This window comes from Oryx dammah, unplaced genomic scaffold, assembly GCF_014754425.2.
Source record: "Oryx dammah isolate SB20612 unplaced genomic scaffold, SCBI_Odam_1.1 HiC_scaffold_13, whole genome shotgun sequence".
In the NCBI taxonomy this organism is placed as follows: domain Eukaryota; kingdom Metazoa; phylum Chordata; class Mammalia; order Artiodactyla; family Bovidae; genus Oryx; species Oryx dammah.
This window is the reverse complement of record NW_024070197.1, coordinates 50724325-50737873: the sequence shown is the minus strand read 5'-3', so window position 1 is coordinate 50737873 and position 13549 is coordinate 50724325. Positions and strand designations below refer to the sequence as shown.

Genomic DNA, 13549 nt, shown 5'->3' with positions numbered 1-13549 from the left:
CTTGCTGGCAGATCACATCTAAACTCTGTTTGTGATGTTTCAGCTCAAAGACATGAATATGCCTTGTGTGTAAGACATTTCTAGGCTGCCACGGAGGCCAGAGCTGCCTTCCAACCCCCTGGTTGTCCCCAGCTAGAGGCCACCATAGGCTTGGGGCAGCCAGTCAAGGGAGGGAGGATGAGAGAGGAGAGCAGGCAGGAACCACTGGGGTTTCACTTGGAATTTTTGCTCCCCCATTTCTAAGTTTTGCTTGCTGTTGTAACTTTTTGCTTACTGTTTTTTATAGGGTGGGCCTGTAGTAGATGAAATTTTGCCTCCACCCCCTCCAGAACCCCCCACAGAGAGTGCCTGGGAACGAGGGCTCCGGCACGCAAAGGAGGTAAGAGACCAGCGGAAAGCCTGCAAGAAAAAGTGCTAGCAGTGGTCCTCGCACAGAGCCAGCATTGCTGTCTCCCCAACGCTGCTGGGGCATCCAGAGGCCGGGGGCTGTGCCACCTCCCCTGTGCCCTCTGTATCTGGAGAAGCCATCTTTCCTGGGGAAGCACAGTGTTCACCCACCTCCCCCTCCTCCCTCATGCTCAGCCACACTTGGTACCTGGCACCTGTTCCCGGTGCCCAGGCTTCCCCCTCTTGGCTCTGGGCCTTCCCTTCAGGGAAATGACGGGCTAAAGCGGAGCTGTTCCCGCCCCCTCCCAGCCCCGCCCCACTGCCCCCGCCCCACCCCACCCCTGCCCAGCCCCACTCTGGGTGCCCCTCCTGCCTAGAGCACCTTCCCTTGCCCCCTCACTGAGTGCACGTCTGGAGCCCTCAGTTCAAGGCCAGGACTAGGAACAGCAAGTCAGGGTGTGCTGGGCCTGCAGGGATGGGGCCCTTGTGGGGTCCCATGTGCATCCCAGCACAGAGCTTCAGCAGATCCCTACTGGACGCTTGGTCATGCTCCTCTGGCACGCCAGCCCAGGCATCAGGGGTCAGTCAGGATAGCACCCCCTGTGTTTCCTTAGTAGTAACAGTGTTGGCTTCTCTTTTCACAATGGTAGGTTTTGAAAAAAGCAACCATTCGAAAAGAGCAGGAGCCTGATTTTGAAGAGAAAAGGTTTACAGTGACCATTGGTGAAGATGAGCGAGAGTTTGACAAAGAAAATGAAGTTTTCCGAGACTGGAACTATCGGATCACAAGAGATGTCAGAGATACAGCGTAAGGAGTGATTCTGCCTCTGCTTCTCCCGTTGAGAGCTCAGTGTCCCCAGCTGGGTGAGGCCCAGGCTCTGGGGAGCAGCAGCACAGAGGTTCCCAGGGGCTGAGGTCCTGTCCACACCCCTGGGCTGAGAATGGCCTTCTTGAGGTGCTACAGACAGTTTGCAGCTGACTTTCCTTGTTTTTCTTCAGGGAGGATATGTTTGAGTGCCATGCCAGGGCCTTGGAACTGTAGAGGGCTCACATCCACTGGGGTTCGTATGAGCTCTGAGGTGGTTTACAGCTGTTCCTAAAGCCCCTGGGCCCCAGGTCTCTCCCAGCTTCCCCCAGGCTTCCCAGGAACCAGGAGAAGCTGTGAAATTTGTCCCAAAACCCAGGAGTGTGGCAAGTTTCTTCATTGTTGCTTCCAGACATTTTATCATGGGCCTTTTAAATGGATTGCAGAAGCACATGTGGCTGAAACCCCCGTCGGCCCTTGAGCTGTGTGGTGCCCCCACACAACCCGGGCCCAAGCGCCTACTCCGTACCCAGGCTGGCTCAGCTTCAGGCAGGGCGGGCCCCATCTCTCCCTGGCAGGCGGCTTCAGCAGCTCCCTGGTCTCACAGCAACTCCGTGCGAGGGGCCTTCCTGCTGGAAAGCACAGCCCTGGTTTCCGGCTGAAACAACAGTCGGGTGCAGAGAAAGGCTGTAGGGTCAGCTCTTTGTTTCTACAGTCACCGCCACAGCCGCCCGTGTAGGCTGGAGGGTGAGGAAGCTGTCTGGCTGTTGGGAGTGAATAGGGCTGTCACCTGGCAGCGCAGCCCCAGGTTCCACCCCCTCAGGGCCCCAGGAGTGTGGGGGGAGACACCCTAGAAAGCAGCCGCTAAAGGCCTTGCAGAGGCGATGCAGGCTGCAGGGGGCTGTGGGCCTCTCTGAACACCTCTGTTTCTCCTACCAGTTTACCCAACAGGAAGGGTTAGTCTGGAGCCAAGAAATCCCTGTAAGAAGCTTGAGGGCCCAGCTGCTGTTGGGTGACCAGCCCCTTCTCACACGCGCACGTATGCACACACACACACACACACACACACATTCCTGGGCTCCAGTCCCCATGCAGGTCCTCTGGGTCAGTGTATGGGGAGGGCCCTTCTCTTCCAGGGCGTTAGGAGCCATCCTATCCCCATGGTTGAAAGTCTGCCTCTGTCACCCACACCAGGGTCTGCGCCCAGACCTGTTTTCTTCCTCGGGTCTGTTTCTTCATGACCTGGGCCATCTGTGATGTTGTGAGGTCTCAGAGGGTGTCTTTTTTCCCCCCTAATATTTGGCTGTGCCACGTGGCATGAGCAATCTTAGTTCCCTGACCAGGGATTGAACCTGTTACCCCCCTGCAGTGGAAGCGTGGTGTACTAACCCTTGGACACCAGAGATATCACACAGAGGGTGTGTCTTACCTTTCTCAGAGTTTCTTGGCTGTTCTTGCATGTCTTGTGTCCATGTGAACCTGAGGATCAGTTGTCTCTCCACATGAAGAACCTTGTCAGCATTTTTACTGAGATTGCCCTAAATTTATAAATTAACGAAGGGATTTGTAAATTAACTGACTTCTTGGTGATGGTCAGTTTTCCTTTGTGAAGATGAGGGATGTGATCTTATTCACCTGTGCTTTTGTGTCTTTCGAGAGTGTTGAAGTTTTCCTCAAGTAAGTTCTGCGTGTTTCTGGTTAAATGTATTGTTGCCTTGTACCTCAGTATGCTTCTTCCTTTCTTGCTAGTTAAATGGGGTTTTCTCTACCCTTCTCACTGGCTATTGTCTAGAACTATCCGTGTGCCTTACTGGGCTCTTCTTGCCACTTGAATTGGCTTCACCATCATGCCATGGCTTTCACATATGGTGTCATTTAATTTGCACATTGAGGTGGCTTGGGGGCTCTTGGAGTCTGGTTGGGGCGGTGCCCCCAGCACACTGGGTTGTCTCAGAGGCACTGGCCTTCCTTGACCATTGGGATCTTACCGGGAACCCCTCCCTGTTTCCAGTGAGTAAGGTGCTGGCTTTAGCTCTTCAGTGTATGAACATCAGTATCTATCACAGTAAGAAAGTGTCGTTTCCTCCTCTCATTGGGAAGGGCTGGGTTTTGTCACAAATCTTTTCACCATCTGTAGGTGTCATCCTTTGATTTCTCTCTAGGTCTGTGATTTTATTTAGTATATTCACTTTCTAATACTGACTCACCTTGCAGTCTCTCTCTTTTTTTTTTTTAATGCGGTATCTAAATCTTGGCAAATATTTTATGTAATGCATTTGCATTAACATTCCTAAGTGATAAGCTTGAGTTTTACTTGCTCTTTTTCAGACTTGAGCCTTACGCAGACCCTTACTATGACTACGAGATAGAGCGCTTCTGGCGTGGCGGGCAGTATGAGAACTTCCGGGTGCAGTACACAGAGGCCGAGCCGTACCATAACTACCGGGTATGTAGGTTGGAACTTCACTAGTGGGCCCTTTAAATCACCCCATTTTCATTTATAGGGCTTTATACAGGCTTAATTGCATGAGCATGGCGTACTGATTTCAAGTCCCAGTTGACCATCTGTGCAGAACGGATTCTGCTCCGTGGACTGACCTTGTGGTGACTTGAACAGCTCCTTCCCTGAGCTGGTCTGTGCTCTGGCTGTTTTCACCAGAGCCATGGGGTGGGTGAGCAATGCCAGCGGCAGAGGGTGTGCCTCTTTCAGGCTCAGGACCCCCCTTGGTGGGTCGTGGCCATTCCTGTTGGCACTTCTCTAAGATGTGGTAGGTTTATGAATATAGGTTTATGAATATATGTGCTTCTGACGTGAAGCTGCCGCTTGGAGGAGGTCATTAGAAGCAGGTTAGTGGTTTCTGTGCCACAACTTAAGTGACAGTCATGAGTTTTTAGGGCCAAAGGGGAGTGACTGGCTGGGGACCCCATCAGATGGTGACCCTGTGGCGAGAAGAGGACCTGGCTGCTGGCCCTGCTGTGCCCCTTCCCTGGCGGTTAGAGCAGACTACTCAATCAGTGGGGCCGGCCGCTGGGCTGTGGATGCCTCCCACCAGTCAGGGCAGCCTCAGAGCGGGGGGTGGCCTGCTGGAGTCCCCTGAGCCCCAGGCTGGGCTGCCTGTGCACAGCCTTGGTGTCTACCTCTCGAGACAGGAGCTGAGGTCCGGGAGGCCTGCCAGGCCCACCGACCTGGTGCTGATGCTGGAGAGCCTGCTCTGCGGGCTCCCCATGTGGCCTCAAGTCCATTTCTGGCGCAGAAACGAGACCGCCACCCAGGTGTTCTGTCTCCTCCGCCCGCTCTCGCTTCCTGCCCGCGCCTCCCCTTCTGAGGGTCTGATCCCGTGTGTGCGTGTGTTTGGCTTTTCCACGAAGGAAAGAGAGCGAGAACGGGAGCGGGAGAACAGACAGCGCGAGCGGGAGCGGGAGCGCGAGCGGGACCGGGAGCGGGAGCGGCGCCAGCGGGAGCGCGAGCGGGAGCGGGAGCGCGAGCGGGACAAGGAGCGGCAGCGGCGGAAGGAGGAGTGGGAGCGCGAGCGCGCCAAGCGGGACGAGAAGGACAGGCAGCACCGCGACCGCGACAAGGAGCGCGAGAAAGACAAGGAGAAGCCCAAGGCCCGCTCCCCGCAGCCACCCAGGTAGGAACCGCGCCTTCCGGAGCCTGGGAGCGGGAGGCCTGCGGGGGGGGGCGCCGGCGCCCAGGTGGAGGGCTGGCCTCCCCACGCGGCTCCTCGCCACCCGCACTGTCGGGACCGCTCCTTTGGTTATGCAGCAGCTTTCTAGTTAGATGCAGTCCCGCAGGTTTCGTTTTGCGTTTGCTGTTTGTGCTTTAGACGTCATACCTAACATTGCTAAGACCGATGTCATGAAGCTTTTGCCCTCTGTTTTCTTCTGAGAGTTGTGTGGTTTCCCATCTCACATCTTTTTTAATCCATTTCAAGGTAGCTTTTACTAGGGGTTTAAGATAGGGTCTAATTTCATTCTTTGCATGTGACTGTCCAGTTTTCCCCCTTGAGTGTTTTTGGCTCCCTTGGCAAATATTAGTTGCCTGGATATTCAGGGCTTTGTTTCTGGCCTCTGCCTCCTGCTCACGCCTGTGCTTCTGCTTTGACACCAGTGCCACACTGCTGAGGTTACCACAGCTTTTAGCTTTTAGTCAGCAGGTGCGGTGCCTCCTGCTCTGTTCTTTCTCAGGATTCCTTTGGCTATTCCGAGTCCTTTGTGGTGCCATACAAAACTCTAGGGTTGTTTTTTCTGTTACATGAAAAATGCCATTGGAACTTGGGTTAGGACTGCCCTGGATCTGTGGAGAAGGCGATGGCACCCCACTCCAGCACTCTTGCCTGGAAAATCCCATGGACGGGGGAGCTGGTGGACTGCAGTCCATGGGGACACTAGGAGTCGGACACGACTGAGCGAGTTAGCGCCAGCGGCAGCGGCGGCAGCAGCACTGGATCTGTAGACTGGTGTGGGTGGCGCAGACGTTGTAACCGTATTTTTCTGATTTATGAGCATGGTGTGTGTTTCAGTGTTTTGTGTCTTCAGTTCCTTTCATCAGTGTCTCATGATTTAATTTATTCCTAAGTATTTTATTATTTTCTATTATAAATAGGATTATTTTTTTAATGTAGTTTGTTGTTAGTATATAAAAACACAACTGGTTTTTGTACGTAGATTGTGTATCCTGCATTTGCACTGAATCTCGTTCATTAGTTCTAACAGTTTTTGGTGGAAAAGCCAGACTCTTATCCCTGATTCTTGTCCTTACCATTGAACAGAGTCCTGTCCCGTGTTTCTGAAAGTAAATGTCAGGACCACATAGTCTTTCATTCTCGTCTTTTGTTAAGTGTGGGTTCTATTCTCGTCCTTTAGGTGACAGTGAACTGACCTCCCTGAATTTGCTGTTTTTTCCTAATGTTGGACAGTGATACACTTTGAGAACACTCAGAGTAAATCATATTTTAGATGCATTGAAGAGTTCTTTCTTTAATTTTTCTGTTGTGGGGCCCTTTGAAGCCCCTTTTTGGTAGACACTGCCTTCTGTCCACACTGCTGGCCAGCCTCTGCCTCTTCATGGTTCACCTCAATCTTTGCTCTGCCATTCCCCTGCCTCTGGGCTTTACCTGCTACTCAGAGAGGTCAGTCCCCACCCCACCCCCATTCCTGCTTTATTTATTGTTCTACACCTCTTATCTCCTCCTGACTTCATATTCCTTATCTGTTGTCGTCTGTGGTCTTTGTAGAGTGGAACCCTGACAGGGCACTGCAGTCTCAGGGCCCGGCACAGGGGGGCGCCAGTAGTTAGTCTGTGTGTGACCCCAGGGCCTACCCAACTTAGGAGGAGTCTTGTCTCGAAAGACCCATTGTACGTTAAAAATGCATCTGATCTGCTAACAGTGTAAAGTGTGGAATCTTTCATGAAACTTATGGAAAGTTGTACTAAGGTGGAAAGCAGAAGGGTTTCCTGGTTCCAGAAGAGTTGTTTGGTGTATTGCTCGTCTGCCTTGTGGTCATGTGGGTGACCATGAGGAGGAGCTGTGGCTCACTGCCCAGGAAAGATCAAAATGCAAAATTCAAAGCACAGCTTCTCCTGAAGGCATGCCACTTTCCACTGTTGTAAAAGTCTAGCCATCATAAGTCAGGGACTACCTGTAGCTCATGGACAGATGCCTGTGTTCACTCTCCACGGGGAAGTCTGGGGACGTCAGACCCACAAGGAGGGTTTCTTGAAGGCAGTGGCAAGTCTCGGCCAGGCCCCCAGCAGCGGAGCACTGAGAGCAGCCTCCAGGTCTGATGTCTGCAGAGCCACAGGTCTCCTGTGAGGAAGGGCTCAGTGACAGCACAGCTGGACTAGAGGGCCAGGGTTCAGGGAACTCAGTGAATTCCTCCTAGAATCAGAGGCAGCTTTTGTCATGGGCTGGTGTGCTCTGCTGCCGGCCTCTGACCTGGTTCACTTCCCTTCTTTGGGCTCAGTTCTTCCCCTGTGGACCCCCTACTGCCCTCAGCAAAGGGGCACATTCCATCACTTGGCCTCAGTTCAGCCCAGCTCACTGGTCTTGGAAGTCTTGAATTTCATCTTTGATCACCCTGGCTGGGGCCCCGCCAGCCCTGCCACCAGCCTGAAGGCTGGGGTTTCACCAGAGCAGAATTTCCAACACGGCCTCCTGTTTCCTTTCCTTTGATCAGCCCATGCTGGTGTGACCACTGTGTCAGGAGGTGGCCAGGCTCCCTGCCGTAATTCCTTTACATGACGTCCCTTTTATGGAAGAGTTTGTCTGCTTAGACTCTTAACAGGTTGGGAGTTTTTCGTCAGCAGCTGGATGGAGAGAATGTGGTGGCTTCCCAGCTTGTGCAGTGGTAAAGAACCTGCCTGCCTGTGCAGGAGACGCCAAGAGGTGCGGGTTTGACCCCTGGGTCGGGAATATCCCTTGGAGGAAGAAATGGCACACTACTCTGGTATTCTTGCCTGGAGATCCCATGGACAGAGGAGCCTGGTAGGCTGCAGCTCACGGGGCCACAGAGGGTTGGACGCGACGGAGCACGCAGCGTGCACATACCTGAGATAGCTTTTGCCGCCGCATGCGGGCTCTGGACGGGGCGGCGTCTGTCAGGGAAGGTCCCGCACGTGGGAGTAGAGGATGCCATTGGGTGTGGCGCTGGATCTTCCCTCACATCCACAACCAGTGAGAGCTCCCAAAACCCAGCTCGGGGCCGGAAGGCAGCACACAGCAGGGTGGGTCCTGGCTCTGCCGGGCCGGGTCCTCCTCACCCCCGCCCCTCACCTGCCCCAGCTGCCTCCTGTGGAGTGGCTGCCACAGGGACCACCTCTTGGCGCTTCTGCAGGCCTCTGGGACAGCCCCCATGTTGCTCATTTGGAGTCGGCACCCCTGCCTTCATCGAGGCTCACCTTTGTGATGGGGCCTTTCCAAGCATCTTGCCCGCTTCTATAACTGGGCTGTTTTTAGAGCAGAGCCTATAGCCAGTTCTGTGAGAGGATCACTGTGACGGAGGAGCACTTCCATGAAACCTCCTCCCAGTGCGTACAGCCAGGCTGGCGGGCGTGCTCTGTGGGTAGGGTGCCACAGAAAGGAGGATGTTCTCAGACAGGCGGATGAATGTCATTCCAGACACAAATAGTAACCAGGACCTTCCCGAGGACTCGCCCAGACTGCCTGTTATCTTCAAAGCTGTTTACTGAGAATTCAAGTGCAGTGAGAGGTTTGGGGACCCTTGGGGTTGAAATGACCAGCTTCTCAATCTCCTAGGGACCAGGGTTCTTCGTGAGGCAGTGCGGTTCCCACTTCCTCACACTCCCTGCGGCCTGGCGACCGTCACCTGGATGCCAGGGAGGTGACCTGCTCAAGTGTGCCTACCCGGGAGCACGGAGGTTGCTGTTCCGTTGACCAAGCCACGACCCACGCGCTCCGTCTGGCTCAGACTGGTGCTTGGCCGAGGGCGATGGCCACTCAGGTCTCCTCTGACTGTTCCGTGGGACACGTCGGGTCCCCCTCTGCTTTGGGGGGCCTTTCCCTCTGTCCCCTTGAGCACCTCACCTCTTGCCGCGGCAGCTCTGCCTTCAGTGCCATCTGTCTTACTTGTGGAATTCATGGGATCCCATGGTGGTGTTACCCGCCTTTGCTAGATAACCCTGAGGGCTCTAGGCGCTCACACCCCGACAGCTGGGCCTCCTGTTCCGCACTGGCTCCATCCTTGCACTTAGGGAGTTTGATCCTAGCTCGGACTTCCTGCTAGGAGACATGCTTCCTGGGAGCTAAGGAACCTTGTTTATCTTTCTCATCTCACTCCAGTCTTTCCCAGTCATGGCTTACTTCCTCCTCTGGGAAAGTTATGCCCAGGGCATTCTCGAGGAAAAGTGGATCTGTGTGGATCCTGTGTTCTAACTTCTTGACTGACGCAGAGAGTTACAGAGTTTGCCCCCAAATGGAGAGATTTGTTGTCTCTCTCAAGTTCTAACCTGAGTGCCTACAAGTGGCCTTGGTGGGAACTGCGTCAATGCATGAGGTCGTAAGAGCAGTCAGGCTATGACTGCGCTCCATGGTGGGAACGGGCTGGCCCTCAGGGCCACCCCAGACTAATGCTGCTCCTCAGCATTAGTGGGCTTGGGAATGATGGGCCTCGCTGTGGAAACAAAGTCTTCATGGCCTCAGTCCAACCTTTTGGTGGAGTCAAAATTTGTTTTCAAGTCTGAGGAATAAAGTGACGGGTCTGTGGCTCCAGATGCCCCTCCCTGGGAACTGCTCTCACCTTCCCAGGCCCCTGCCGGGGGAGTCAAGGGGCCTGTTCGCTCCCTGCTCTTTTGTATATGGGTCCCTGGGAGCCGCTGGCCTGGAGGAGGCTGCTGGGCAGGCTGTTCAGGCTCGTGGCATCCTGGGCACCATCCTGGGAGCCGACTCCACGTCCACGGGGACCCAGGGTGACCTTGTCCAGAGTTTGGAGGTGAGCAACTCATGGGGAAGGGCCCATGGGAGGCGTGAGCGAGTGCAGTGGATAAACCCACTGACGTGCTGCCCATTCGCTGTCTGCGCATCTCTCTGAGCTCGTCACCCTTCCATCTTAGAAGAGAACCTTCCTCCTTTTTATCTCTTCTTGTCTTTGACCTCAAGCTAGGCCGCTGCTCAGGGGTTTGCAGGCACCCGCTCTGTAGCTGCCTCACCTCACGCCTCTGCCCTGGCGTCTCGAGGGGACTCAGGCCCTTTCTCGTGACCTTTGCTCCTCAGTGTCCCTCTCATGTGGTCTTGAACAAAGGCTTAGGAGCCTGGCAGATAAGATTGCTCGTGGCTTTGGCCGCTGGGGAGGGCTGCTCAGAGATTACGGGAAGGTGTTTTCCCCTCTCTGTTCATAGGGTTTATGCAAATGCCAGATCTGTTCTGTCAGCTTTCAGTGCCAGCATGGCTGACGGCCGTCCTTCTCCCAGCTGTCCCTGGCCCCAGCTTCCTGTGGGCGGGTGGCCTGTGGGAAGAGCCCGGTGTGCCTGCCGTCCTGCGTTCCCATGTAGTTGCTGTTGCGGCTGCCTGGTTTCCCAGGTCTCTTTCAGCTCTCCTCAGTGTTGTCGGAGAGCAGGACAGCCCAGGCCATGGCTGCATGTCGGGGCGCCAGCTGGGCCCCGTGCTCTGTCCGTGCTCCCCAAAGCCTGACTGGGCCCAGGCCTTCCTGGTGCCCCTGCCCTTCCCCAGTAGTCTAGGGACAGCTTCGCCAGTCGGTATTGTGAATGAACTCTGCTGATTGTTCATCCAGTCCTTCTTCCCAAAACATCTGCCTTTAAAGTGATTGTTTATCATTTGTATCCAGGTCTGAAACCACTTCTCCCTGGTTTGAGACCCCAGTTGGGGGAGGCGATTTGGGGCCCAGCTGGCTCATTCACCTCTCACTTTGGTCTGCAAAGTGCCCTGTCCCACAGGTGTTCTACCTGCGTGATTTTCTGTATCCAGGTACCACCTACACTATTAATTCACATTTTAAGATATGTCCTAGGAATTCTGTGGTAGCCCAGTGGTTAAGAGTCTGTGCTCTCACCACCGAGCACCCACGTTCAATCCCTGGCTAGGGAACTAAGACCTCACAAATTGCGTGCTGTTGTCCAAAAACCTTCATGGGATTAAAAAAAAAACTTTCACCTTTTAAACTTAAATACACTTTAAAAGGAAATTTATACCCTTAACATGTAACAGACACCAGATCATTTGTCCTGGTGAGTCACTGTAGAAACAAAGTGAAAAATAAAAATAGTTTTCTTCACACTAATTAAAATCAGGAGCCCAGTTTCCCACATTTTGGGGAACACGGGCGGACTTACAGAAGGGTTGCCGCGTGTCCTGGTCTTGTTGTTGAGGTAAAGGAAGGTGGCACGGGCCTTCGGCTCTGTCATTGCAGAGCCAGCTCTGGCCCGTCCATGACACTCGCCGGAGAATGTGGGGCTCGAGGGATGCCTCCATGCCTGGTTCTGGCATTCATAAGATAGCCAGACCATCTTACTGCAGCCAGGGTGAGGAAGCCTTGCCTTTCAGAGGTTGGGGGGCTGTGCAGCCACCTGTCTGGCCACGGGTGCTGTGTGCCACGAGGGGAGAGGGTCCAGCGTTCTGCTTCCCCGTTGCTGACGTACAGCCCTCAGTGCTCACACAGCTCCAGTGTGAATCATGCACGCCTTCGGTGCCCAGCTGCTTCTCTCTGCCTGTGTTGGAAGAGCCACAGGTTGACAGAGCTGGGCCATTTTGATGACTCATGAAAATACCAGTGACCAAGGTGTTTCCTTTGCTGTTGTCTTTTCAGAATGAGAACAACACAGGAAGTATAAAGGGGAAAGCAGCCTGGGGTGGCCTGGGACTGGCACGAGTCAGACGCGGGTTTCACTTCCTTCCTGGACACACTTCCAGGAGGACACGCTTGGAGCCAGCGGGGCAGTGGCTCAGCATGTGGGGGCCAAGTTACAGGGTCTTATGCCTCTGTTCAGTGTCCTTAGGGTGGTTTTAAATGCTGGATGTTGTTCCTGGTGGGGGCTCTTAGCAGATAGTTGGCATGGAGCCTGCTCAGTGGTGGATAGACTGATTAAAAAGTTCTGAAGATATCAGCAGGCGGCGATTGTTTTATGTTGTGTGAATAAAACTGATGTTTTGCTGGCACTCATGGAAAGTGGGGATAAATGTCAGGACCCTGTTCATATGTCTGACACGGTTGTGATCCAGAGCCCCGCGGGTGGGCAGGACACTCCAGAAGCCTCTGAGAATTAGCATGTCTGGAATTGTCATGATGTGGTGGTCCTGTGTGCAGATCAGATTCTGGAATAAGAAAAGGCAGATGAATGGGGGAGCACAGCCCCTCTGAGGAAGAATCTGTGCCTGGAGATGGCATTGCCCACACCTTCTGGAGGGAAAGCAGGTTCCCGGCCTGTGGACGGGAATGCACCAGGCTCACAATATCCACACACAGCTCCCCCACCCTGGCCCACACAGAGTGTGGCAGCCAGCACACCACACTGCAGGGGCAGGAGGGGGGTTAAAGAAGAAAGACAGTGACTCTCAGTCAGCTAGAAGCCAGCCTGGCTCAGGTGGAGAGGGCTCTGTGAGCCTGAACGAAGCTGTTAACACTTGGAACAAGTGTCAGCAGCACCAGTGAGTGGAAGCCAGTAGCCTGGGAAAATACCTGACCGCAGAGGGTTCCCATCGTCATACCCCAGGAACTTCCTGGAAAACTGGCCAAGCACAGGCATGGCCAAAACCCCCAGGTGGCCTCCCGGAAGCGCTCTGTGCACAGAGCTCTCAGGAGTCAGGTGTGCTCCTCTCTGGGCACGGTGGTGCTCCTGGTGACACGGGGCCCGTGCCACCCAGGCAGGTAGTGTGGGACAAGCACCACGCTGAGCCCAGTGTGAAATGGCTTTCACTTCCAGGGGAAATATTTGATAACTTAGCAAGAACCTGTTAAAAGGTTGCCTCTTGTGGCCCCGATTCCACATCTTAAAAATTTACCCTTGGAAAGACAAGGTGTTCATAAAAACTTAATATAAAGGGTAACTTTATTGTTTGTGTTTTTTAAACACAGAAATAGCTAACAGTAGAGCAATGCCCAGATTATGTAACACCTGACAGTGAAGCGCTGCTGTCCATGGCCAGGGGGGTCCACTCCAGGCGGGGCAGTCTCCGAGCAGCCCTGGCTCTACCTGCAGGGTCCTTGGTGGAGAATGAACACAGGCAGAGGGGACACTCGGACATGCTAGGAACGGCTGTGCCAGGAGAGCCGGATGACAGGGGTTGTTGCCCTGCTTCACTTTCTGTGACTTTTATCTGATCGGTGTGTCACAAGGCCAGCAGGTACCTTGGTATTGAACTGCTGTCGGTCTGGGACCCTGTGCTCTCGGTGTTGCCCTGCTGAGCTGCCGCCTGGCCCCTACCCCTGTTCATGCGCTCAGGACCCAGCTGATCCCACCCTCCAGGCAGGCTCTGCCGTGTGCGTTTCCGACTGGTGGTGACCTGTGGTCGGGGTGGGTTGTTCTGACACTGTTGATTTGCCCTGCCCGAGAACAAAGGAAGTGTCTAGGGCTTAGGTTTATATTTACCGAGTTTCTAACTCACTTGAAAACCAGGATTTCTTCAGTCACGTTAGCATCCTAAGTGCTAACGGTGCTGCCACCGGTGCGCCTGTCTCTAGGGCGCACACACACGGGCCCCTTCCTCCCGCCCTGCCCCGCCCAGCGCCTGTGCGGTGGGCAGGGTGGGGATTCCGAGGGGCGCTGCTGGGTGGCCGCCCCCCCCGTGGCACTGTGAGACAGTGCTCGTGGAGAGAGCCCTGCATGTCCGGTTCCAAGGGAGGTCTCCTGTTGACATAGCGCCTGCTGCCTTGTGTGTGTGGCAT

General features: G+C 54.4%; 1 protein-coding gene across 4 annotated transcripts in view; it reads left to right on the top strand.

The window, feature by feature from the left end:
* The window catches only part of ZC3H18 (zinc finger CCCH-type containing 18), a 41845-nt gene that overhangs the window by 20917 nt on the left and 7379 nt on the right, over positions 1–13549 (top strand). For all 4 annotated transcript variants that reach the window (XM_040253676.1, XM_040253675.1, XM_040253674.1 and 1 more), the window contains 4 exons: positions 287–379; positions 1038–1195; positions 3521–3638; positions 4562–4824. In XM_040253676.1, the coding sequence (XP_040109610.1) occupies positions 287–379; positions 1038–1195; positions 3521–3638; positions 4562–4824 (632 nt within the window). The remainder of the gene's footprint in view (positions 1–286; positions 380–1037; positions 1196–3520; positions 3639–4561; positions 4825–13549) is intronic.